Consider the following 23,881-nt stretch of genomic DNA (forward strand, 5'->3'; position numbering starts at 1 on the left):
TACATACATACATACATATGTATATACAATACATAAATGTGTATATATATATATTTTTTAACAGTAATTTCATTTTTCATCTCAATAGCTCCCCGCAGGATGGCGTTTCGCATAAGAGAACCTGAAGGAAAAATAAATGAAGGGAAATGAGCTCTCTTGTTTTGTTAATCTCGGGGCGGGGGAGGGAGGTTAATTTTGGTAAGGAGACTTTATTTTTAACTGGACAGTGCCTCTCATTTAAAATACAGTTAGGATTCCCTCTCCGCGCAGCCCCAGTCTTCGTACGGTCCTCTACCAGGGCATCTAAACATCTCTCAGTCTTTACTGTAGTTACCCTCACAACATCTCTCAGCTGTAGGAAAGTGCTGTTTGTTACCTCCGATTTCTGCTGGGAACCAAGGCTGGCACTGCTTTATTTACCGCCTTCTGACAAGCTTTTGATAGACTGGATTGGAGTCCCTGGGTCGGTTCTCCAGGAAGTTGGGCTTTTAGTGAGTAGTTGCCTGCAGCGTCCGTATCTCAGAGTCGGTTCCCTGTGGTTAGGACTTTTCCTGGCTTCTCTTTCGTGGTGGCGCTCGGTCTATGCCTGGCTGGATCGGGATCCAGCCGTCGTGCGCTTTTCTCCGGCCATAGGTACAAGGGTGCTAAGCCATACTCAGCACTGGGGTGAAAGAGATGTTCCTGATTTCTAAAAGGCTTCTACCGTAAGAAAAATGCTGTCTACCTACCTCCCTGCTGAGTGGAGGGGGCATGGCCACGCGCCAGCCCGGGGCTAGCGTGCTGGGGTGGGGGCTTAAATCCCCTCCCAGACCCACACGGGGCCCCAGCCCGGGTCTGTGGGGCCGGAGGAGGGCAGTGCCTGCCAGGCCCCTGCCAGCCCTTCAGGGAGGGGGGGCAGCCACTACCAGACTGAGGAGTTGGGGTGGGGGGAAGCTACTGGCATTGAATTCATAAAAGCTTGAACACGAATAGTCCTTTCTCTGAAGCAAGCGTGTACTGAACACAGCACTTGGCAACCTCAAGCACAAGACATAGCAACCAAAAACCATTACCTAAGCTAAGATGTGGCCCGCTACAACACAGCGAGAGCGCACACGGCTTAATGTCAATTAATTGCAATGTCATAAATCAAAAAGACACATCCTTGCTTAGGCATTTCAGTCTCCCACCTTGTACAGCTTCTGCTTTGTGAAGTAAATGTCGTTCACTGCATCGTCCTGCCCCACTAGCTCAAGCTGTCTGTGCCCAGCTCCTCTTCCTTTAGCTCAAACCTGTGCTGATTGTGCCAGGTCTTTGCCAACACCTCCCACCTCTCGGTCTGGTCCTGCAGGGCTTGGCTCTGTGCTCACAGGTGGCAGGATCCCAGCCTGGATCCCCAGCCTCTTCCCACTCCCCCATTGCCTGGGAGAGCTGAGGGGAATCTCACCCCCTCCGCCTCCCCTTACCGACTGCTTATTGGGGAGGGCTATTCTGCCAGAGGTGGGAAGGGGTGCAGTCTTCCCCTTAAGAAGGGTCCTATCTTGTCCCTTCCTCCACTAGGTCTCTTGATAGGAAGACCCATTCTGCTAGGTAGGTAGGTCACTAATTGAACAACAAGCAAAACTGTTAGCCCCATACTGCAGTCTTGATGGTTTGGGGATTAACATTTTAACAAGGTGTTAGTTACCCTTGCTGTGCAGGCAGTGGTTTGACATGCAGCTGTTAAAGAACCAGCAAGGGGGGGCCTTGACAGGGGCTGCTGTGCCCGGGGCAGGCAAACCCTGGCGGTCCCAAGGGGAGAGTGGAGGGGGGGAGGGAGGTGGGGAAACCCCCTTCCCTGTCCCCTTTACCTCCAAGGGCCATGCCGCCCGGTGTCTGGCCATGTCCCCGACCCTGCTCCAGCTAGAGAGGAGCAGTAGGCCCAGCCCTGCTCTGAAGCAGACAGCACAGCACAGCCCCAGGTTGCAAAGCATGCTGGGATGCTGGGGGACTCTGATTTAACTTAAACCAGGAAGGGGTCTAGGACAGAAGTTCTGTGACCCAGTTTGACCCGAATAAGTCTGATACTTCATTCTGCCAGGTTTATCTTAAACCAGTTTGGACCATTTTGAAACTGGTTTCTGTGCACTGAACTTACGTTCTGTTAAAGGTTAAACCAGTTGCTGATCACTTAAACCAGTCTATGTGTATCTTCTTTCCGTAGCCCACTAGATTGAGGAGTCATTTAATAACCAGCATATTCTCCCCAGGAAGCTACTTTTCCACTGTAATCAAATCACCGCTCAATCTTCTTTTTGACGAGCTAAACAGATTGAACTCTTGGAGTCTCGCACTAGTCGGCATTTTCTTCAGACCTGTAATCAATGTTGTGGCTCCTTTCTGCAGTCTCTCCAGTTTTTTAATGTTTCTTTTTAATGTAGATGTCAAAACTGTTTACGGTACCGGTCCCAGCACAGCTGTAAACAGAGGTAACATTGTCTCTCTACTCCTACTCACTAATCCCCTGCTTTTACCTCCAAGGCTCACAGCCCTTTGTGCCACAACATCCCACTGGCAGCTCATGCCGGTTTGTTCATCCCCCCTGACCTGCTAAGTCCTTTCCAGCATTTAGTCCATCAATGTTTGTAGGTGTAGCCTACACCATGCTACACCTGTGCCAAGATGTCTGACTTTGCATTGGGCTGCATCCAAATGCATTTTATTGAAATGGGCCCAACTTACCAATGGCTCTGCTCCCACCTTCCCGTCATGGGGCAATTCCAGCTGGAATTTCAAATCAGGTGGAAATTAACCCCGGGGGACTCTTCCTCACCGATTTCATATTCCTTAACTTTGTGCAAACAGCCTCTCCGAGATGAGCCTGTTTTCATAAAGTGTGGCCGTGCCCGCTACGGCCCTATGACTGCAGTGCTCCCTCACCTTTCCACGAACACTGTGACCAAAATCCCTTTAAATAGAAGCTGCTGACCCAACAGTTCCCTGCATGCTTTCCTTACGGCACGATGGCAAATGCCCAAGTAAGATAGGAGTGGCAGGAGCTGAGCCCCATGATGTCAGAGTCTGGCATGCTGCGTGGCCCCTAAGGGAGCAGGAGCTAATGCTCATCTAACGAGGGCAGAGAGAGTGCTAACGGGGGTGCGCAGAGGGGTTCGTGATGCAGGAAGGGGGAGCTAGGCCTTCTGCATATCTCAGGAAAGGGCAATGCAAGCAGCTCTCTAACGAAATGAGTCTGCAGAAAAGGCAGCGTGCGGCAGAAGAGAGTGGAGGGGGTGAGGGGAATCTGCAGGCATGCACACGTGTGCGCCCACATCCCTGCGTGGAAGTGCTTGTACTGAAATGCATGCACTACACGGGCGAATGAAAGCTTGGCAAGCACCACGGCAGGGAAGGTATTCCTGGGAGGAAGCAGAGGATGAGGCAGGCCGCAGCAGGTGAGATGTAGATGGAGGCACCAGCTAGCAATACATGGGGCTGAGACCATCGGTTTTTGAAAATACACAGGAATGGGACAGGCATAGTCAGAAAGCCGGGCGCCAGGTCCCATGAGTGCTGGCTACTCATTGACTAGTCCGTGGCAGTATTGTGTAGCCCCGGGGCGCTCTCGGAGAGTCCAGGAGAGCAAAGGGGACGTGCCCAGTCAGGCTGGGACGGGTTGCTGCGGCGAGGTGAAGTTTTAAAGGGTCTCCCACCATGGCAAAGTGCTCTCCAGCTGGGCTCGTGCTGGGACTTAGTGACTCACGGGGTCAATCAGCAGGGGTGAAAGTGGAGACTGCTGCTATGTGCAGTATGTTCGGCATGTCGGGGCGGCTGCCTGCCCACGCCAGCTCAGCAGGTAGCAGCAGATGGAAAGCGACTCGGCGGTGCTTCATCCTTGCCTGCGTTGAAGCCACGCCAGCCCCAGTGCCTGATGCAAACAAGGAGCATCTCGTTAGGGTTACAGCCCTGCACAGATGAGAAAAACCATGTCACACCCCTCTGGCCCTTCTGTACTGCAAGGCATCATATTTGCTGCCGACGTTTCTTGTTTGCCCTGCCTTTCCTGTGGCTCAGACGTGAGCAGCAAAGACTGTTAAAATGCCCAGGCGACCTGAGCAGGAAACTGTTTTCTTACCCTGCAAAATTCTTCGGGATTTTGCAGATCTTCCGCACCGGAAGGAAACCGAGACCTTTCAAAGCCTTTCTTGCAAAAAATGTAAGACTGAGACCTAGCAGCCCAGAAGAGTGAAAACGCTTCCTTGAGACGAAGGAAAGTCAGGGTCAGCTTCCTCCTCTATCAGACTGATCTCCTAGGCCGGGGTTGGTCACCTTGCACGAGCAGTGGCCTGCCGCTAGCAGCTGGCCGCTACCGATGCCCTCCACCACCAGTAGCAACCGATCTCCTCCTCCTCCGCAGTGCCCAGGCCACGCACTGCCGCCTCCACCATCTGTGCCATGCTCTACCAATTCCTATCCCCCCGGCAGTGAGCGGGGAGGAGCAAATTTGGCAGCAAGGATAAGGAGAAGCTGCAGTAGGAGGTGAGAGGGCCGTGGCACAGGGCACTGCAGAGGGGATCAGTGCACAGGGAAGAGAAGAGGTACGCCGCCTGTGAGCCATCGGTTGCTGACCCCAATCCCAAACTGCACATATTTTATGTAATCATTACATATTCCTTAGGTCTCGGAGACTGAATATAGCCCATGGGAAAGGAGGCTATCCTGGGAAGTGGGAGACCCGGAGTTTAAATGCATGCTCTGAATCAAGCGTTCGAACCAGGGGCTCCCTGGGGAGTGCTTCAGCTTAAACTACAAGATCGGAGTTGGATATTAGGAAGAACTTCGTGACGACGAGGATTGCTAAGCACTGGCAGAGATTATCCAGGGATGTGGTAGAAGCATTGGAAGTTTTTAAATGAGAGTGAAACAGGCACTCGGCTGGCATGGTTTAGACCGGGACTAGACCTCCGGAGGTCCCTTCCAGCCGGTTAGTTCATTGGGCTATTTGCTGTTCTGGAGCGGGAATCTTTCTCACGTTGTGTCTAGAAATTGCATCCTGGACCTAAGAACTCCTTCTGATTTAAAGGTTTGGGGAAAACACTGCCTTTTCGAGAAAACATATGTTTCACTAGAAAACTTCCAGCTTCTGTAGTGTTTAGTTGGTCCTTCCTTACCCAGCCTTTAGTATGCAAACAGCCAGCATTTTGCATCATATTGTTCCCCTTTTTTGTTGTTTATTTGAAGAATCCTGTGTTAGCGGCTGCATTTCAGCTTCTTCTCATGCGCTGCGACCTGAAAAGCCGCTGTTTTGAGACTCCCCACACCCTCTGGAAATAGGCCTGGGTCAAAGGAATTGCCTGTGGGGTTATGCCCAAGGCCAAGCTACCCACCCAGTACTTTGTTTCCACCAATGTTCAGACTCAGAGGAAAGTATAAGTACCCGCGGTGGGATAATCTGCCCCTACACAAGTGCCTTCCTGATTTCTACTTGTGATTAAGGACGTGCTTGGGATGCCCTTTTTATCCATATCATTGCCCAAGTCTTGTTACATGCTTGGTCTCAGCATCTTCCTCTGCCCCTCCTTCCCTGTACATCTTCCACTCTTGTTCCTCCCCGTGTATGGGTGTATTTGGCAAGCTAAGCCAGAGACACAGTGGCTGTAATGTAGCGTTACTCCAGGCAGCTTTTGTACCCAAGCCGATTCAGCTAGACCAGCTATTCATACGGTCTAACGTCCTGCGCTTCTCAGCCAGATCCTAACTTGGGTGGACTGCCCCTCCGACTGCAGCGTAGGCTTGTCGACAAGGCTGGCGTTTTAAGATAAAACCTTAAGGACTTCCAGTGTTTTAGTAGGAGATGGGTGATGCAGAAATGCTGTGATAAAGCACAGGATTGAGATTCCTTCTTAAGTGTTCTCCTAGTCCTGCAGTTTTAGGACGTATCAGTCATATGGGATAGATCCATAATCCCAAGCAAGGAGCTTAACGCTCTGTCCTGAGTGGAAATACTTCCAGAGGCCTTTCATGGTGCTGTAGGATACTTTCCTCATCCAACCTGACACCTGTATACCTTTATCTTCTGACCCAGAATGACCATTCGTGTTAGGCATCTTCACTTAGTATTTATCTACTCTACTTATACAGACTTCAGGGGGTTTTTTCCTGGAGCCTGTATTTATATATGCTGTGGGGGGTGGGCTGTATTTTGGCTGGGATGATCTATTTGAGGCTGGTCCTGCTTTGAGCAGGGGGTTGGACTAGAAGTGACCTCCTGAGGTCCCTTCCACCTTCATTTATTTTCTATGATTCGATTAGCCAAAATCCTAGCCATGGTCTTTTTCCGACGTGAGGGACAAAAGCTGCCGGGGAAGGTCACAGATTAAAATACGGTTTAGACATAATTGGTCAGAGGAGCAAATTGCTGAGCTCTCTCTCCTGCTTCTGGCAACGACTGGCGCTTGATGCTTTGAAGGAAAGTAGACCTCACTTCCTCCCAGGCCGAATGAAAGAGGTGGGCAGAGGGAAAGGGATGTTGCAGTCAAGCTTGGGTATTGGGTATTTACTTCTTGCTCTCGTATCTCATGCATCCGGTGCCAGTTGCTAACAGAACGACGAGCAACCTCCTTTTTATCTTCTCTCTCGTTTTTAGTGCTAGACACCGCCGGGCAAGAGGAGTTCAGCGCCATGCGGGAGCAATACATGCGGACAGGAGACGGGTTTCTGATAGTGTATTCAGTCACGGACAAAGCCAGCTTTGAACATGTGGACCGGTTCCACCAGCTCATCCTCAGGGTCAAAGACAGGTGAGTGCTTCAGAAGGAAGAGGTCCCTTCATTGAAATCCTTGCAGCTTTGGAGGCAATAGAGAATACAGCAGGACTTGGGAGATCTGGGTTCAGTCCCTTTCTTTGCTACTAGTCTGCTCTAGACCATGAACAAGTCATTTTCACTCCCCCGTGCCTCGGTTTCCAGGTCCATAAAATGGGAATAGATGTTTACCCTCCTTCGTAAAGCAGTGTGAGATCTGCAAGTAGAAAGCTCTTAAGCAGAGCCAAGTGTGAACATTAGCATCATCAGGTGAGAAGTTGCTTTTGTTGTATGGAAGCTGTTAGGGACCATCCCCAGCTGGAACATCTTCCCCTAAGTAGCATGTAAAAAAATGTAAGATGAAATCATGTGGTGGTAATTAGTTTGGCTTTTGACTAGAGCAGAGAAGCAGCATCTGGACTGCACACGGTACACAGTGTGGAGAGCTGCACTGAAGCCCCGGTGCAATGTCGCCGTGTCTAGTATTGCTTCTCCAGTTTTGGGTGAGTACTCACCTTGGTACTAGAGAGAGGAAACAGGCCTAGGAGGAACCTGCCGCCCTGATGCACGTTACGTTTATTGCGCGAGGAGGAGGTTCATTGCACCATTTCGACATGCTACACAGGCAAAGTGTGCATCACTCAATAAAAATGGCCAAGCAGCCACAATTATCTGACTTGAAAAATGTAGAACATTTTTAAAGCTGGTTTCTATCAAGCTTTAATCTGAACATGTGGCATGTCACTATAGGGCAGGCGGATGTTAGTCCAGTTTTCGCTATCCAGCAGTCTCCCTGCCCCTCACTGCTGACTTGCCACGTCCCTAGTTGTTCTAGGCTTGTGCCCCTCCCAAACAAACCTGGAAGGTCTCGAGTCTTGTGGCAATATGAGACTGTGAGCAAATATCAAAACCCGCTAAAATCAGGGAGTGGATTTTTATTAATATTAATGAACTCTGAAACCACGGATCGTATTTCACTCGTGACCGAAGCCCCAAGTCAGTGAAAGCTCACCAGAGGGGAAATGCTGATTCTTCACTGCAGTGTATTTGCTGTCAGTGATCTGTAATCTGCAGTGTATGTTTTTAGTGCGCTTACTTTTCCGTGGCTGGGAACGAATAGTCGGTGGAAGACTGCAGGGGATCGTTTCATAGTTGTTTGGGGCTGGAAGGGACCTTACAGATCATCGGGTCCAACCCCCCTGCACTTGGGCAGGAAAGACAGCTGGGATCAGATGACCCCAGCAGCAAGATGGATGTCAAGGCACTTTTTGAAGATGGTTTTCCCTTATGTCTAGCCTGAAGCAGGCTTCAATCAGTTTGTGCCCATTATTTCTTGTCCTCCCCCGGGGGACCGTGGTGAACAGATGCTCCCCCAAGCCCTGATGCACGCCCCCGAAGTACTTATAGGCTGCCACCGAGTCCCCTCTGAGTCTTCTCTTCTCCAGGCTGAAGTCCCAAGTCTTTCAGCCTCTCCTCGCACGACCTGGTCTCTAGGCCTCTAATCATGCGCGTGGCCCTCCTTTGGACTCTCTCGAGTTTCTCTATTTCCTTGCTGAAGTGCGGCGCCCAGGACCGGATGCAGATCTCCAGCTGCGGTCTCGCCAAGGCCGAGTAGAGTGGGAGGATGACATCCTTAGCCCTGCTCGAGATGCCTCGGTAGATGCATGCCAGTGTTTGATGAGCTCTGCCAGCCACGGCATTGCATCAGGGGCTCACGTTCATTTTGTTGTCTGTCACGAGCCCCAGGTCTCGTTCGGTTGTGGTGCTGGCAAGTGTAGCACTGCCGAGCCTGGAAGTGTGTTGTGGATTATTTCTCCTATAATTAAGTCCTGTAATCTGTGTGAAGAAAAATGATAAAGCAATGCTGAAGCTTTAGCCTTGTAGTAAGCCAAGATGTAGCAAAAAATCAGAGGAAGTTCCTAAGGTTTTATCTGTTGATAATTTTGCTGTGCCCCATCCCTCTGCACACGTGAATGTCTCTCCCAGAAGTTTTAAAATACTTTATTTTTTTCCATTCAGAAAGGTTTCTAATCATTTGATTCATCAAGAGAAGCTGCCAGAGGATTGAGTCCTCATTGCTGACTTCCTTTCAGTTCTGAGTAGCGTCCTTGAAGGAAGGGTGGGCTTTATCATGTGATGTGCACTGCCGAGTGGCCTTTCTGTGAAAGTGTCAACACCAAAAGGGGAAACAAAGTGAACGGCACCCTTTGCATCTAGGTGTATGTATACGTCAGTCGTTTTAACTTGCCTTCGACCTACAGAAGTGACATTCTCTGAGTATCTGTCGTATGCTCTTCGCTGGGCGTGTCTGCACGTGTGCTTTAATGCGCAGTAGATTATTTTACTGCACATTAAAGCCTCACGTAAAAACCGTGACATTGTGCGAATGTCTACAGTAAAATAGTCTCCTGTGCATTAAGTGTTGCTAAAAAAGCATGCTGCTGCACGTCGGGCATTTATACACGTCCCTTTTTGTCCCGTGACGTGCCAGAGATCCACAAATTTAGAGGTACTAAATTTAATGTGCATTAGAAAAGGTGCATAAATGTACGTGTAGACGTGCCCAGTGTCAATTTAGCTTCAGCCCAAAGTTAAACCCTTGTAAATTAACAGCAAGAAGCATTATGTAACCTGACGTGAACAGGCACGAGTTTTATCTCATTCAGTTCAGTGAAGTTAGGTCTTTTTGCACTGAACTGTTTTTTTCTCTCCCAGTCAGCGCTGTAAACCCAAACACCATATGTAGCCGATAAAAACCAGGAAGTGTTACAGTGAAAATATTCCATTTTTCCAGCTTAATTTGATTGAAATACAGAAAGCAAGCACTGTAAAAGGAAGCAAAGTAAATATAGTTTGTCTAAAAAGTGAAATAATTGAAATAGGCCAAAACACTAAGAGCAGCAAGGATAAAAGAGTTACTCTTGGCACTGAATTCATTGCTAAATATGAAGTCGTTTTAATCTACATTTCCACCAGGGTAACAGGCCGAAATGTGTTTGCCGAATGTGTTTGCATTTTGACAGTGACCCCTTAGGCATTTAGTTTTGGAAATTTGAAATCCAAACTTCTTTGGTTGCCTCTTTGGCACAGTTGTTTATGATACGGTGCTTTTTCTTCCTTACATTTAATTACTGTAAAGTCTTCAGCTGCGGTTGCCCTTGTCCACCTAGTAATCATACAGCTCCAGGGAACAATGTCCCCACAGAGCTTTAGTACGGCTGTAATCACGGGAAATGACAGTCTGTCTAATTGCAACCGATTTCTACCACCAGCCCGCACGCCAGGGGAGGTAGGGCAGTCCAGCAGAGCAAGCACTTTTTGCAGGGTGGTCACAAAATCAAGATGCTCAGGTATTCAAACTAAATCCAAATCACATTAACATGATTCATTCGAGGAGCAAACTTAAAACTGAAAGAGCGGTGTACAGTGCCTCTTTACCCTGGGCAGCGGAGACGTATGCCACGGACGTTCAGATACGCCAAGTAACGCAGTCAACGGCGTTCTCCACAAGTAAGCAGGGCTGGCAACTTGTCCTGACAAACATTGTGGCTCTGTCCAAGTCCAAAAATATCAAATTGATTTTAAAGGTTTTCTTTTAATTAAAAAAAAAAAAGTCAAAGGAAACCATGGTATGCTGTATTTTATTATTTCCAAGGGAAATTTATAAAGAGTCCCTTTATCTTCTGCGTTTGTTTTTGCAATAACATAGTTTTAAAACTATTTAATATTAATCCACATTTTCAAAATGATTTAAATCCCCCCCATACCCCTCCCACTGGGCTTTCATCAAGGTAGGTGGGTACGAATCCAAGGCAGAAAGCTTCCAGTAACAGACCGCAAATACAAGGGGCAGGTTGGGAGGAGCTTCCCAGACGCACGCCGAGGTCCACGGTGGGTTCCTTGGACATCAGTGGAGTGATGCTGTTTTAGCCAACTCGGGATGGGGCCCACTCTTTTTGTCCTGTATGCTATAGACATGATCCACCAAGAGCCTTGTAAGGAAGCGTCTCTGTTTTCAGTCAAGGTCTGTAAAGTATTTTCAAGTGCAGGAAACTTTCAGCATTATTTTTAGTTCCCAAAGATACCGGGTCTGGTTCTTACTCCACCCAGTCCTGAGTAAGGAGTAGCCTAAAGAGTCTTTCAGCATCCTAGCAGTAGATAAAACCAGTTTGTTGTCAGCCACCAAAACAGTCTCCTTTTGTTTCTTTGTTCACTCCAAGTACTGCTACCATATAGACGTGGCATTTCCCCTCACTTCTTTGTTTATGAACGAGGCTTCGAAACTTCGGACTCGTGAAGCCTATGAGAAGTCTTGACCCAAACGGTTATAAATCATACCATTTTTGTTTGCTCAAAATGTCTTTGGATGCTGACACTCCTTCCCTTCCATGTATACAGACTGGCCTTGAAGTATCTAAACTGACGGGGATCTTGGATCGCAGCTCATCTAATTTGGTTATAATAAAATAGCAATCTTTGACTTCCAAGCACAGCCGCTACTTGCAGTGGGTGAGGATGCACACACATGCATGTACACCTTGCCTGGAATAGCTGGGGAAATTTTATCACCTAGATAATGTACAAACACACATCCAAGTTCTGTTTTGGGATAATGCTCCATTGTTTGTTGCTGCCTAAAAGTATGCCACTAAAAACCTACATGTTGTATCTGTCAAGATGAAAATGCTCTGAAGCACCTGCATTTGCAAATGAACCTTACATTGAACATTTTTTTGCTTTTAAAATCTCCTAATAATGTTTTTTTTTCCACCCCCAGAGAATCATTTCCAATGATTTTGGTGGCCAACAAAGTTGATTTAATGCATTTACGAAAAATCACCAGGGAACAAGGAAGAGAAATGGCAACCAAACATAATGTAAGTCGAGGAGGAGGTCTGTGTTTCCGTGTTGTTTTGGCATTTGAGCTGCTTTTTAAGTTTCATTATGCACATTCGGAATGGGATTCATTCCCTATTGGAGTTTAATTAGCTCACTTCTCTGATAGTGAAGCATTTGCACAATTACATTTTCAGATAAAATGCAAATTAGTAGGTGCAGAGCTAACTCTCCATACATCCCTGAAACAGTGCCATTCCTGTGCTGCAGCAGGGCTAGGAAGATCATAGTTGTGTTGTCTGAGTTGTTTGGAGATGGCTGGGTCATGAGCATTCAAAGTAGGTGTCATGTTTGTTCATGACACCATGATCCACCAAATGTGAGGATTTGGGAAGAGGCACATTATTCATGCAGAAGTGAGAAGGTAGACAAAGGAACTGGTGGATACAAAGAACTAGATTCTGCTTTTTGGAGGTGGAAGGGCAGGAAGCCAGTCTGCCTACACAACGGTACAACACGCAGCTCTTTGTGCAGTGCACGGCTTCGGTGATTTAGAAGGTGTGTGTGCACAAACATAGACTCTGCACTTGTAGGGTCATTAGCCAGTTTTACTACGCTGGATGAAGAAGCACGCACGCATGCACACGCGCACACGCCTCCATCATCGGAGCAGAAGTTTTTAAAGTCGGAAAGGAAATGATTGAAATCACTCTTCTGTGGCCTTAGTACAATGGAGCATGCAAGGAATTTCTGGCTAGTGTTAAGTCTTTCAGCAACTTCCAGCAAACGTCTGGTAGGCATATAACATAGCTTGTCTTTATTTGTATGGCCTTCCTGTCTGCAGGTACAACTTGCTGACAAAGAACATTTATCCTCACATGCTCCGTAGCCTCCCAGATCTGGAACTTTGTCCGACCAGTTGTTGTGCATGCTGCCTCTTACTTAAAGTCAGGTGTCTTTTGTAAGCACTCAGTGCCCCTTCTGCAAAAATAAAAGTGTTGACACTGATATCCCGGCTGCATTTCACAGACCTGCATTTCTCTGTATTGATGTTATCCTCACTTTTTGCCTGGCTGAGCCCTGCTGTGCCCTGGTAAGCAGCTACTATATGACACCTTTGGTTTCAGCAGTGAATGGAGTGATCTTTCTGTGCAGAGTGAAAGCATTGCTCCCGTGAAGCCAGTGGCAAAACTCCCATTAACTTGAATGGGGCTGGGATGTTACCGGTAGCGATTAGATCAGTTCAAGTTAACGACGGGCTGCGAGAGATCACAAATGAATGGTGCCATACTGTGAATTCCAGGTTAGAAAATGTCCTTTTTTTAACAGGGCCCTACCTAAGAGACGGACCAAAAGTGGATATTCAGTACAATCTATTATAGCTGTTTGTTCTAACACGGCCTCTGTTATGCATCCAATTTTTCCAGGCCTTTGCATTGTAATTTAAGATGGATTTTGCTGTAAACATGTAAGCTTTGACTTACATTTCTTGCACGGGGCTTTTGTCTTTCAGATTCCATACATAGAGACGAGTGCCAAGGACCCGCCTCTAAATGTGGACAAGGCCTTCCATGATCTCGTTAGAGTAATAAGGTGAGCGGAAAAACACTGTCTATTAGTATTCATCAGCGTGAGGTTCACAAGTCCTAACACACAGAGCCCCTTCTTTTGTGTTCTTTAGTAGGGTTTCTTGGTCCATATCTGCACACAAGACAGGTTTGTGTGTTTATGTGTTAAACCTTCGTTCCTATTGCTGGGCAGTTGCAAAAACCAATTATTCACTTAAAAAAATAATGCAAAGCTAATGAACTCGTCTATGATCTGTCCAACCACTGCTACAGTGACCAGCATCTAAAAAGACAGCAGCATTTTACATACAGTATGGGCCCAGTCCTCAGCTAACGTAAAGCAGCATAACTCCCGGGCAGTCCATGGTATTACACCGATTGCACCAGATAAGAGTCTGCCCCTTCGGAGCGTTCCTGATAACCACTTCAGGTTGCTAAGGAACAAAAAATGCAGAAATCTGAAAATAAACCACATGCCCACTTTGTCGTCTTCTCGCACAACCTCAGATGCAGCCACGCTGTTCGTATCCCCTAGCCAGTAACCCTACACCACTGTCATCACCAGGGGCCACGGTGGTTTTTGAGAGTTGCTTGCATTTTAACTTTTCCTGTAACATTTGGAAATGGCTGATTTCCGTAACTCCACTACAGGCTTCACCCAGGTCCAGGCTTCAATCCCCAAAATATAGCTCTTAAAATATTCTTGGTTTATCCTGCCATGTTACTTTTTGTGCATGTATCTCGTATCACTTTTGATAGGGAGGCTGGCCAAAGGACCTAGGCAGTGTGCGGAATAATGCTTTTACTAGAGCCAGGCAGAAAATTGTTTTCCCATCCTGCAGAACAGTTCGGGGTTTGGCTCCTTTTCCTGTTCCACATCAGGATAAAACCAGGAACTTCAGGAGATTTTCATGCATATCAAGAGCAAGGCCCAGTGCAGAGCAGCCTGTGGCCCAGTGTCTGCGGCTCGCACCTGGAATATATAAGACGCAGGGATTTGAGTAGATTTAGCCATTTGCTCTTCTGAGCCTTTACCCTTCCTACTCTCTGCTTTTGAGCACGAGGTCCACCCTGGAGCTGACAAACCTTTCTCCCCATGCAATACTTATCAAATCCTCCGCACTTCCACAGAGGGTTTGTTGTTGTTGATTGGGTGTTTTTCTGATTTAAAAAAACCCTTTTGTCTAAAAATTCGTGAGCAACTCATACAGTTACACCAATTGCCTATTCAAAGTAGTGCTGCTACAGCCTCATGCACATCTGTCTGATGTAGCCCAGCAGATTCTCACTCCAAACGTCCTGAATAAGGTGAACAGTCATTGCTTTCAGTTGATCTCAGTTGCAGGATTTGGCCATACACCTAACAAATAAAATCCTGCGTTGCTGAAATGAAGCCATCTTAATGAAATGCAGGTATGTATTTTTAGCAGCACACACATACAGCCTACGTGCCAGCTTTTAAATTCAGGAAGTGAATAACACGACTAAAACTCCCAGGGAGAATTTCCAGTTCATGGGGTTATTTGCTTAAGAAAAAGACACATTTTGAGAAAAATGCAACAGGGTCTTGCAGAATCATGAGTGCTCAAGGCCTCCGTTTTCATCTGTAGTCCGTAAGATGCCGTGACTTGCAGCAGCCCACACTGGCTGAGCAGTTTTGTGCAAGGACGGTTAGACCTATTGTATTATGCAGAATAGTCGTAAAGCTCTGCCTGCCGCCGTGCTTCTGCTTGTTGGCTTCCTGATTTGGGGCCTGTGCATGGAGATAGCACTGTTTAGATTTCCACAATGCTGCAACTCCAGTTGCAACATCTGGCTGTCCTCTGGTTGACAGACACTGAAAGGATTGGCTGGGGATTTTCTTGCATCGGTAGGCGACTTTGCCCTTCTTTTCTGCCCACAAAGTAGATGCATCTTGCGTCTTTTTATGTGAGGGGTGACATCAGGCCACGGATTTTCTACCTCGGAGAGTTGTGTTGTTTCTCGTCTTGCTACAGGTTTCCTCTGCTATGTATGGCACGTTGCTCGAACGTCTGGGTGAAACCCAGGCCTAACTGATATCAGTAAGAATTTTGCTGTTGCCTTTCAACTTTGGCTTGTACTTTCCTAATCTGAAAAATGGACCCAGACAACATTTTCCCTCCCACCACAGATAATGTTCCTGAAAAGATTTGGCACGACATTTAATGACCTGACATTTGAATGTCATTTGTCACTTGGTCAGTGCCTCATGTTGTTGCAAATGGACATCTCTTCTACTAATGCTACCAGCTGAAAGTAGAGGAAAGTTTTCTCTTTTTCTCGGCAGTGAAACAGTCGTTTATTCACAATTGGTCTCTGCTAGCTCTTATCTGAACGCAGCTCCTAGTCAGCATCCGTCTAAAGCAGATGGCGCTACCCACTCAAACCAAATCAGTTTTGAGATGGGCAGAAGCCACGGGTGGGTGGAAAATTACTGGCAAGTTAAAGTGCAGGTTGGAACCATCCCAAGTTATTTCCAGTCTGTTCCATGTTTTCCCATTCGTGCTCTTGGATTTAGCATTTATTACACTGAGCTCTTTTCCTATGTGCTTTTACTCTGAAAAATACTGATGCAGAGAAACCTCCGAGGGTTTGATGTGTTGTCCAGGAGTCACTCCCATCAAATATGTATAGTATGCACATTACACTCTGTGTGTGTGTGTGTGTGTGTGTGTGTGTGTGTATTTAATATAGTGTGTGTGCTTGTATTTATATATGTGTATATATATATGTGCATGTATATGTGTGTGTGTGTGTATACATCTATGTGTGTGTATGTATATATACATATGTGTGTGTGTGTGTATACAGGTGTACACACACACACACAACTACATCATATTTAGTAAGTCCCATTGTATCTAGAAGCCTTACAGTCCTGGGTGACTACTTTCCTTCCTTTACACGAACAGCAGTAATAAGGTTTCCACCAACCAAACGAGACGTTCCCTGACACCCGACGCAAAAGCCAACAAGATTGTACAGAGAATATTTGCATTCATGAAGTCAGAAAAGTGAAAAGGTGCCCTATGACTTAGCTGGTCTATCACCCTCAGCTAAACTTGCTAAACTGTGCTTTGAGAGAGAGCTTAAAAGGCAATTGCGGGTGACCCACCACCAGAAAGATGATAAAATCATCTGTGAATTGCTGCAGCATCTTCCGTGAGTTCTGTTCGGGTGCTTTAAATGATATTGTGCCGATTGACTAGCCAGTGATATCATCCCCTGGATTGCTTTACAAAGAGCAACAAAGATGATGGAGGTATGGATCAGCTGCTGTACCACAAGAAACTAAAAATCTCTAGGCCCCTTCAGTTCAGAAAGAAGGGTGACAGGGTCTGTATAAGAGAGGTCTATAAAATCATAAAGGGTGTGGATAAAGTCAACAGGCAACTGGTATTCCCCAACCCCAAATATAGGCACCTAGGAGCAGCCAGTGAAATGAGTAGGGGGCAGGTTTAAAAAAACAAGAGGAAATTTTTTTTTATGCAATGCCCCGTTAACTTAGGCAGCTTGCTGCCACAAGAAGCAGACAGTATCGCCAGGCTCGAAAGGGATTAGACAGATTCGTGGAGGACAAGTGCATTGAGAGCTGTTAAACAGGAGAGTCATGGATGTGTCCTCTGACCTCCCAAAACCCATGGCGGTGCATAGCGGGGAGGATGCACCGCACCGGATACGCTTCAAAGCATCTGCTACCCCCCGCGGTCAGAGGCAGGCCACTCGGCTAGATGGACCCCTGGTGCGATCCAGTGTGGCACTTCTAATGTTCAGGTGCTCAGAGGTGCAGGGCTGGCTTTTAACAGACCGTCCTGCCTTGCAGGTTGGGACCAAGTTGCACGCTTATGGTTTCTGGTGCAACCGCCAGCCTTGTTATGCGGGGAGTTTTCCTACAGTGGCTGCAGGCAGCCTTAGAAAGCAACCTGGCAAATGGATCGGGAAGATGGTAGTAGCCCTGTGCTCCAGGCTGTGGACGGCTGTAACCCTTCACTAGCGCTCTCCCATTATAAAAGCATGGCCAGGCATGCAGGATCTAGCTCTAGGGATCATTGGGGTTGCCTTGCTGCATGCCTCCCCGGACGGCGCTGCTTGCTGCCATCTCGCAGCAGCGCGCTCACCCTTTTTTTTCCCTTTCGAGCAAGCATCTGGCTTGTAGCCTGGTTCCTATTAACACTTTCCAAATACAAGATTTTTGCCTGGTGACTTGTCTGAAGAGTTAACAGTCTGGAAGGGCTGTGCTAGACACGAGTCTCAAGCCACTATCTCTGCAGCGCCTGGTGAGGGTGAAGGGGAGAAGTCAAGGACAGATCCTGTATATTTAGCCATGGCGTGTTGCCAATCCCAAGCATTCAACAGTCCTGACTCAGGCCTCAAATATGTATGAGATTTGACTTGTAAGAAACGATGGGATTTAGTATTTTTCCCTTCTAGTTTAATGAGCAATTCTGGTCTATGTTTTTATGCTGCTCTGTGTGCGAGCATGAGGGTGAGACGCACGGAGGGATTGGGGGGTGGGGTTCAAAGCTCCACGTTTCACTCGTTGCAGCCCCCCAGGAGCTGAGGCTTTAAGAAAAACACCAGATAGCAGGAGGCTGGTTACCTGATCGTGAGCACTAGCAATGCTGGCTGCATCCCACGCCTGGTGCGGCTGCCTTCCCCTAAGCATTGCATGCTCAGCCTGTAACATGCGGAGAGGAGACAGTTTTTAAAGCATAGAGCGATTACAGAGACAGCGTCTGAACCGGCGCGGCCTGCCCAGGAACACACAGCTGGTCTAGGCAATGAAACCCTCTAGCTCCTCCACCAGTGCTGAACTACAAAACTTGTCTTTCTTGCCCCGTTTCCTCTGCCAGTCTAGATCAGCTTTTCAGCTGGTGCCAACTGGTGCAGCTCTGGGGAGGTCATTACTGCGTGGGGAGGAACATGTGCATCCGGGTGTCTGCAAAGGTCTGCTGAGCTATGTCCACCAAGGCTCTGAGGCATTATTGAGCCGGCTAAGGGATGTGACTAGGAACAGCGTGTGTTGTCCTTAGCAAGGGACTGGTGCACAGCAAACCAGACACTGCCCAGGCAATGCGGAGGGGCTGAGCAGAGGGAGGAGACGGAGAGCTGCCGTGGCTGACAGTAATGAAGGGATCTCAGCTTTGTGATCCTGATGCCTGAGATTTCTTGTTGCCTGCAGTGTCTTCCAGAGGATGGCCCAGGGCATTTTCACCAACCCCCCCGCTGATTTGCCTGGAAAGTTTGATTCATCCCTGCAACCAGCTGTGCAGGACAGAGCCCATTTGAGCAACATATTGCAAAGGGGGTGGGCGGGGGGTGGGCTCTGCTTGCAGCCCTTCAGCTGGAGCGAAATCCCAGCCAGAAGTAAATCTTCCAAGAGGGTTTAATTCTCCTAAACCCTTTTTTTCTGCAGCCTCTCGCAGTCCCCAGTGCCCAAGCAAGCGGCTGCCGTAGAGGATGAAACGTGTCGCTCTGTCCCCGGGGCCTGCAGGCAGGGCAAGGGGTGGGATTTAAGTCACGAGACCTGGGAAGATATCGCCCTCTCCACATGCAAATGCTGACTGCTGGTAGAGCACCCTCGTTGTGCAGGCATCCTGCCTTGGATGGGTGTGTGCAGTGGTAGGCCATCAGATGGGGGCCGGGTGAGCGACTCACACTCCCGGTGCCCACGGAAATCTCAAAAACGTGGCTTTGCGAGGCAGTGCCGTGGCAGCACGACCCTGGCGGCCTGCCCTTAGAAAAAGCACCAGCCCTCCCTGTGTCTAGCAGCTGCCACAGCCCGCCTCCTCCCACCCGGTCGCAGCTGGGAGCTATTCTTCACTCGCTCCTAACTTCGTTAACTTCAGCTCCTCCCGTCTAAGGAGGCAGCTGGCAGGGCCAGGGTGAATTATGGCTGTGGCGGTATTGCACGAAGGCCTCTGAGGTGCAAGGGACCAGTCAGGTAGGTACACAGGCTTCGTGTCTGACTCAACGTGCGAGTCGTTGGGGAAACCGCGGCCCGAAGCCCCACGCGAGCCTGCGAGAGAAGGTGCATTTAACAAGGTGTCATCCTAGATCGGCCCGAAGCCCAGGTCGTTCCTGACCTGCAGTCCCTTTCCGATGCACCCATTTTCCCTCCGCTTCTGCGTAGCGGCTGTATGGATGGGCTGCCCCTCAGGCCACTGCTGCTGTCCCCGCTTCTTTCTTTCTGCTCCTTGCCTCCTGCTGGAAAGGAGAAGAGGGGAGACCCACGTTACAGCAGCCAGCGCCGTTTCACTCCTGAGACCCCCAGCCCCGGGCGCCGTTTCACTGCCTTTTTTTTTTCTCTCCCTTTTCTGTGCTCCAAACAGGCAGCAGATCCCAGAGAAAAGCCAGAGGAAGAAGAAAAAAACCAAATGGCGAGGAGACAGAGCGACAGGCTCCCACAGAGCGCAGTGTGCCATTTTGTGATGGGGCGAAGGGGGCTCTGGGTGTCCCCCGCGCGCCCCGAGGTGAACTAAAAAGCACTAGCGAAGACGCGCTGTCCTGCCTAACTGCTTCTAACGGAGGAACTTGACGGGGGGATCGGACTTGCAGCTTGACCGGCAGCCGGACCGCTCGGGCCTGGCCCGGGTTGCAAGCGGCACCGAGTGCACTGCAAGCACGAGGAGGAGGAGGAGGGGGCAGCAAGGACCTGGACTCGCAAACCTCCCCAACCCCCAGCTCCTTCCAGAGGCCTCCGTGATGTTTATTTAAATAGGAAAAAAAAAAAAAAGTGTTGGTTTTATCTGCAAACGTTTCTCCATGTGACCCATTTCGACCCGGCCGGGAAAGCCCCCCTGTTAGGTACAGTCAGTTGTGTGTGTGTGTGTGTGTGTGTGTGTGTGTGTGTGGGAGGGAGGGAGGGAGGGAAGGGAAGGGGGGGTTGTTTGCTCAGTAAGTGCTGGGCTGGAGAGAAACACCGCTGGGGTTAGTTTCTTTTGCACTGAACTCTCTTCATGGCGGTGCCACAACGCAACTTCATAGGAAAGTGCAGAGATTTGGAGCAGGCAAATGAATTCCAGCTGCTCTCGGCACTCCAGACATTGTGTCAGACCCTGGAGAGCGGCCAGCTCGCCGACCAGAAACTCCAGCTGAGACGAGACGGTTCGGGGGTGATTTTTTTTACCCTGCGCCGGGCGGTTTTGTTTCTCTGTTTTATATTTTGGGGGCATGTCGGACTCACACAGACGTTTTGTTAAGCTGGAAGTATTTAAATTAAAGTCATTTACAAATGGAAAGAAACGGGATGGGTTTTTGTGCGCGCTTTGGGGTGGTGGTGGTTGGTTTTTCCCCCCGGGACCAAGCCGTATTGATTTATTATTTAGGCAAGGGGATGTTTAGGTGCTGGATTTGCTTCCTCAAGCACTTATAATGTGGGGCCTGCATTGCTAGCACCCCTTCCCGTTCCCTTCAAAAGCAATAAGCAGGGCAGGAAGCGTAGTCGGTTAGCTTCTCGCCCCCAAGACCAAGCCGTATTGATTTATTATTTAGGCAAGGGGATGTTTAGGTGCTGGATCTGCTTCTTCGAGCACTTATAAAAATGTGGGGCCTCGCTTCCAAAAAAGCCAACAATCGAGAGTTTTTCCTCGATTTGCCTTCGCCTCCCCCTTTGGCGCTGCCCGAGCCAAGTCGTGCTGACACGGGACACCAACGGGAGCGTTGTTGTTAACTCGAGTGCCGCGAACTCAACTTCTGCGACTGGAGCACGCTGCCGCTGCTGTGTTGCTGACAGCAGAGTTTCTGGCTGAGTGTCTTGTAGCTGCGTGCAAGGCTTTCAAGTGGCAGTTTTGATTAAAAGTGGTGATTTTGGAGAATCCTTGGGCGAACGGTTGCCTGCAAACTCAGCACGGGACGCCGTGGCCCAGGGGGCTACTTCCTAGCCCACGTAGCGAAAGAACGTGCGTGCAGGAAGGCCAGCTGCCTTCCAGCATCGCCCTGCATCTGTGTCAACCCCATTTGGGACAGGATGCCTTGTCGAGGTGAGCGAGGAATTAAATAGTCATTCAGGATGCTACTTCTGTCACTGTCTTCCAGAGGACTGAGACCGCCGTCTTCCTGAACCAGGGCCACCAGCCACTTCCACTGTTCGCCAAGTTGGGTTGGATTTGGTTCTGTTCAGATAGTCACGCTTTATTAGTGCGATCAGATGTGAAAGTGTTGTCCAAGTGTGAAAAGGCAATACCCCGAGACTGTTAAAACAGGAGATACTGGGATGAGACATCAAGGGGTCTCCGCAAGCTTGTCCAGCATCTGTTAGCCATTACAGCCCATTTTCTGATTCAGGGGCATCTTCACACAATGCTTCTTGCCATATGGGATGTGTTTGGGGGTTTTTTTCCCCGAAGGTGAGTAAAATGAATGACTTTGCCATCGTGCATCCTGGATGAAAGCATGCAAGTAGACTGCATATTTCGCCTAATAAATGTCTGCGGTCATTTGGCCACGAGGAATAGCGTGACGCTACTTCAACCAACTCCTGTCATTTCTCCTGGGATTGTTGGTTTTTCTCCATTGGTTTTTAATGGAAAGTTTATATTTCTGAAAATGTGAGGGCATATTTCCCATGAGCCCTCATATTTTAGGCAGTGGATTTGAAAGGGCCAAATGGATCTATTCCAGTGGAGTTATTCCAGTTTTACAGCAATAGAGAAACTAAGCCAAAAGGATCTCTCTATTGAAGCACCAGGCTCTTTTATATTTGTTGCTGAACTGATGAACAAGAAGCCTGAGGGGGAAATCCTGACCTTGCTGAAATCAGGAGGCGTTTTGCCCTGGTCTTTGATGGGGCCAGAATTTCCCCCTACACATTTCTGCCTCACTTGTCATCCTGATAACCCAGCAAACAGTTGTTCATTCTCCCAGTGTGCAACGTGCCCTCGAACAGCGGGCATCGACTCTGTCATTGCTTCAAACCTAGCTAGAAATCCTTCCCCTTCTGATTACTAGCTAGGTTTTATTTTAAAATGTATTACCATAAGATCTTTTCTGCAAAACCAAAGTATTTCCAGAAAATGTCTTCGTTTGAAATAACACAAACCTGATTCAGATTTTTGTCCCTACCACTGGGAATATATGTGTAAAAAGAGGATCTGTGTGTCAAGAGTCTCTTCTGGCCCCACTGTTCGTCATACGTGTGAAATCATAACCCACTGATTTCTTTCTTTCTTTTGTCTTGGTGGGACATCGAAATAATTTCTTCAGCGATCTATTGATAATGCAAACGCTGTTTGGGGACAGATAGGAAGGAAGAGAGAAATTCCAAATGTAAGTATAACAAGGAAACATAAAAGCATAAACCAGGTCAATCAAATTATTTGTAACTAAGCATGAAAACACTGAAAAAACAGAGATTCCCACCATTGAACACTGTATAACTAATTAGACGGGTATAGAAAACACTGGGTTGTACAAAATAGCGGCAATGAGATACAATTTCTGTTCCCTCTTAGTTCACCACCTCAGATGCCCGCCAGGTCTGCAGTCCCAATGGGTCAAAGTGCTATATCCCCAAATATTATCTTACCATGGCCTGTAAAACATAATCCTCTATACTGTCGGTGGTAGCAAAGTCCCCTGAAATGGCAGCAGGACATACCACCTCTCTGCAGCACCCGATGACAGAAAAGCGGACGTGCAATGTGTGTCTATTTGATGACTTATCTAAAGAAGCTACCATTACTCTGAGTGAGACAACAGTTGGTCGGGACCCAACCACAGGCTGAGAAATAATCCCCAAAATGAGTCTTGAAAGGTGGAGCAGCAAGGCCAAAGATGAGCCAAGCCATTATCTCAGTGTTTGAGGTGGTCGCCTTAGGGGTCTGCTAAAACTCATCCCCGAGACCGCGTAGAGAAGTCCTGTGCCGTCTCCACTTGTGCAGCTGGCGGTAGATGCCGTAGTCCCTCGAGCTGACAGCCTGGCATTTAGCACTACATTTGCAAAACCAATTTGAAATTAAAGGGAAACGTTCTGTGTGCACGCTCTCCTCCAGCTTCGTATCTGTACAGGGCTTCGTGCGAGTTGACCTACATGGTGGAGCCCTTTGAAGATCAAAGCATGCAATGAAATACGCACAGATATTAAAACCAGCTCACTGCCTTGCTCCACTCCTTGCATAGCAATATCATGAGCACCGTCATTGGTAAAAGTAGCTTTTCCTCAGCAAGAAAAGAGAGAAGAGAAATGTAAGGAGCATGCCCCCGAGGTTGGCCAGGTCTGACTGTTTACTCTCAACCAGTTTAATCCGTCGACCTCGGTGGAGCGCCGCTTCTGAGTCACGTCCCTGTAGACAGTGGTGCTGGCCAGAATTTGTCAGCATTTTATTTCCCAGGGAAAATTTCAAGCAGAATGGAAAAGTCTACCAAACAATTCTGATTTATTGCAGACCAAAACTGGTCACTTTGGGGTTTTCTTTTCCAATTAAAGATGGAAAGTATTGTATCAAAAGCAGGGATTTTCTGAAGAAAAACTTCAGACAAAAACAAAAGCATGCTCCGTACAAGCAAAATTGCAATGTCAGCAATGTTTTCACCCAGGTCGGGTAAATGAACTCCGGATGGGGCCGTGAGGATGCCCAGGCTGCGCGCTGGGCTGGGGCGCGGGAGACTTGGCCTGTATTCCCAACTCTGCCGCTGGTTTGCTGGGTGACTTCAGCCACTCCACGTTTCTGCGCCTCGGTTTCCATGTCTGTAACATGG

At 48.3% G+C, this 23,881-nt stretch overlaps 1 protein-coding gene across 1 annotated transcript in view; it reads left to right on the plus strand.

Annotated features, from left to right (window-relative positions):
* MRAS (muscle RAS oncogene homolog) overlaps nucleotides 1-19,657 on the plus strand; it is a 56,036-nt gene extending 36,379 nt beyond the window's left edge. Inside the window, exons 3-6 of the mRNA XM_019554129.1 lie at nucleotides 6,602-6,755; nucleotides 11,536-11,635; nucleotides 13,108-13,187; nucleotides 19,516-19,657. Coding sequence (XP_019409674.1) covers nucleotides 6,602-6,755; nucleotides 11,536-11,635; nucleotides 13,108-13,187; nucleotides 19,516-19,615 — 434 coding nt within the window. The 3' untranslated portion in view covers nucleotides 19,616-19,657. The remainder of the gene's footprint in view (nucleotides 1-6,601; nucleotides 6,756-11,535; nucleotides 11,636-13,107; nucleotides 13,188-19,515) is intronic.
* Nucleotides 19,658-23,881: the final 4,224 nt, after the last annotated feature.

This window comes from Crocodylus porosus, unplaced genomic scaffold (assembly GCF_001723895.1).
Source record: "Crocodylus porosus isolate Cpor-Errol unplaced genomic scaffold, CroPor_comp1, whole genome shotgun sequence".
NCBI classification, from domain to species: domain Eukaryota; kingdom Metazoa; phylum Chordata; order Crocodylia; family Crocodylidae; genus Crocodylus; species Crocodylus porosus.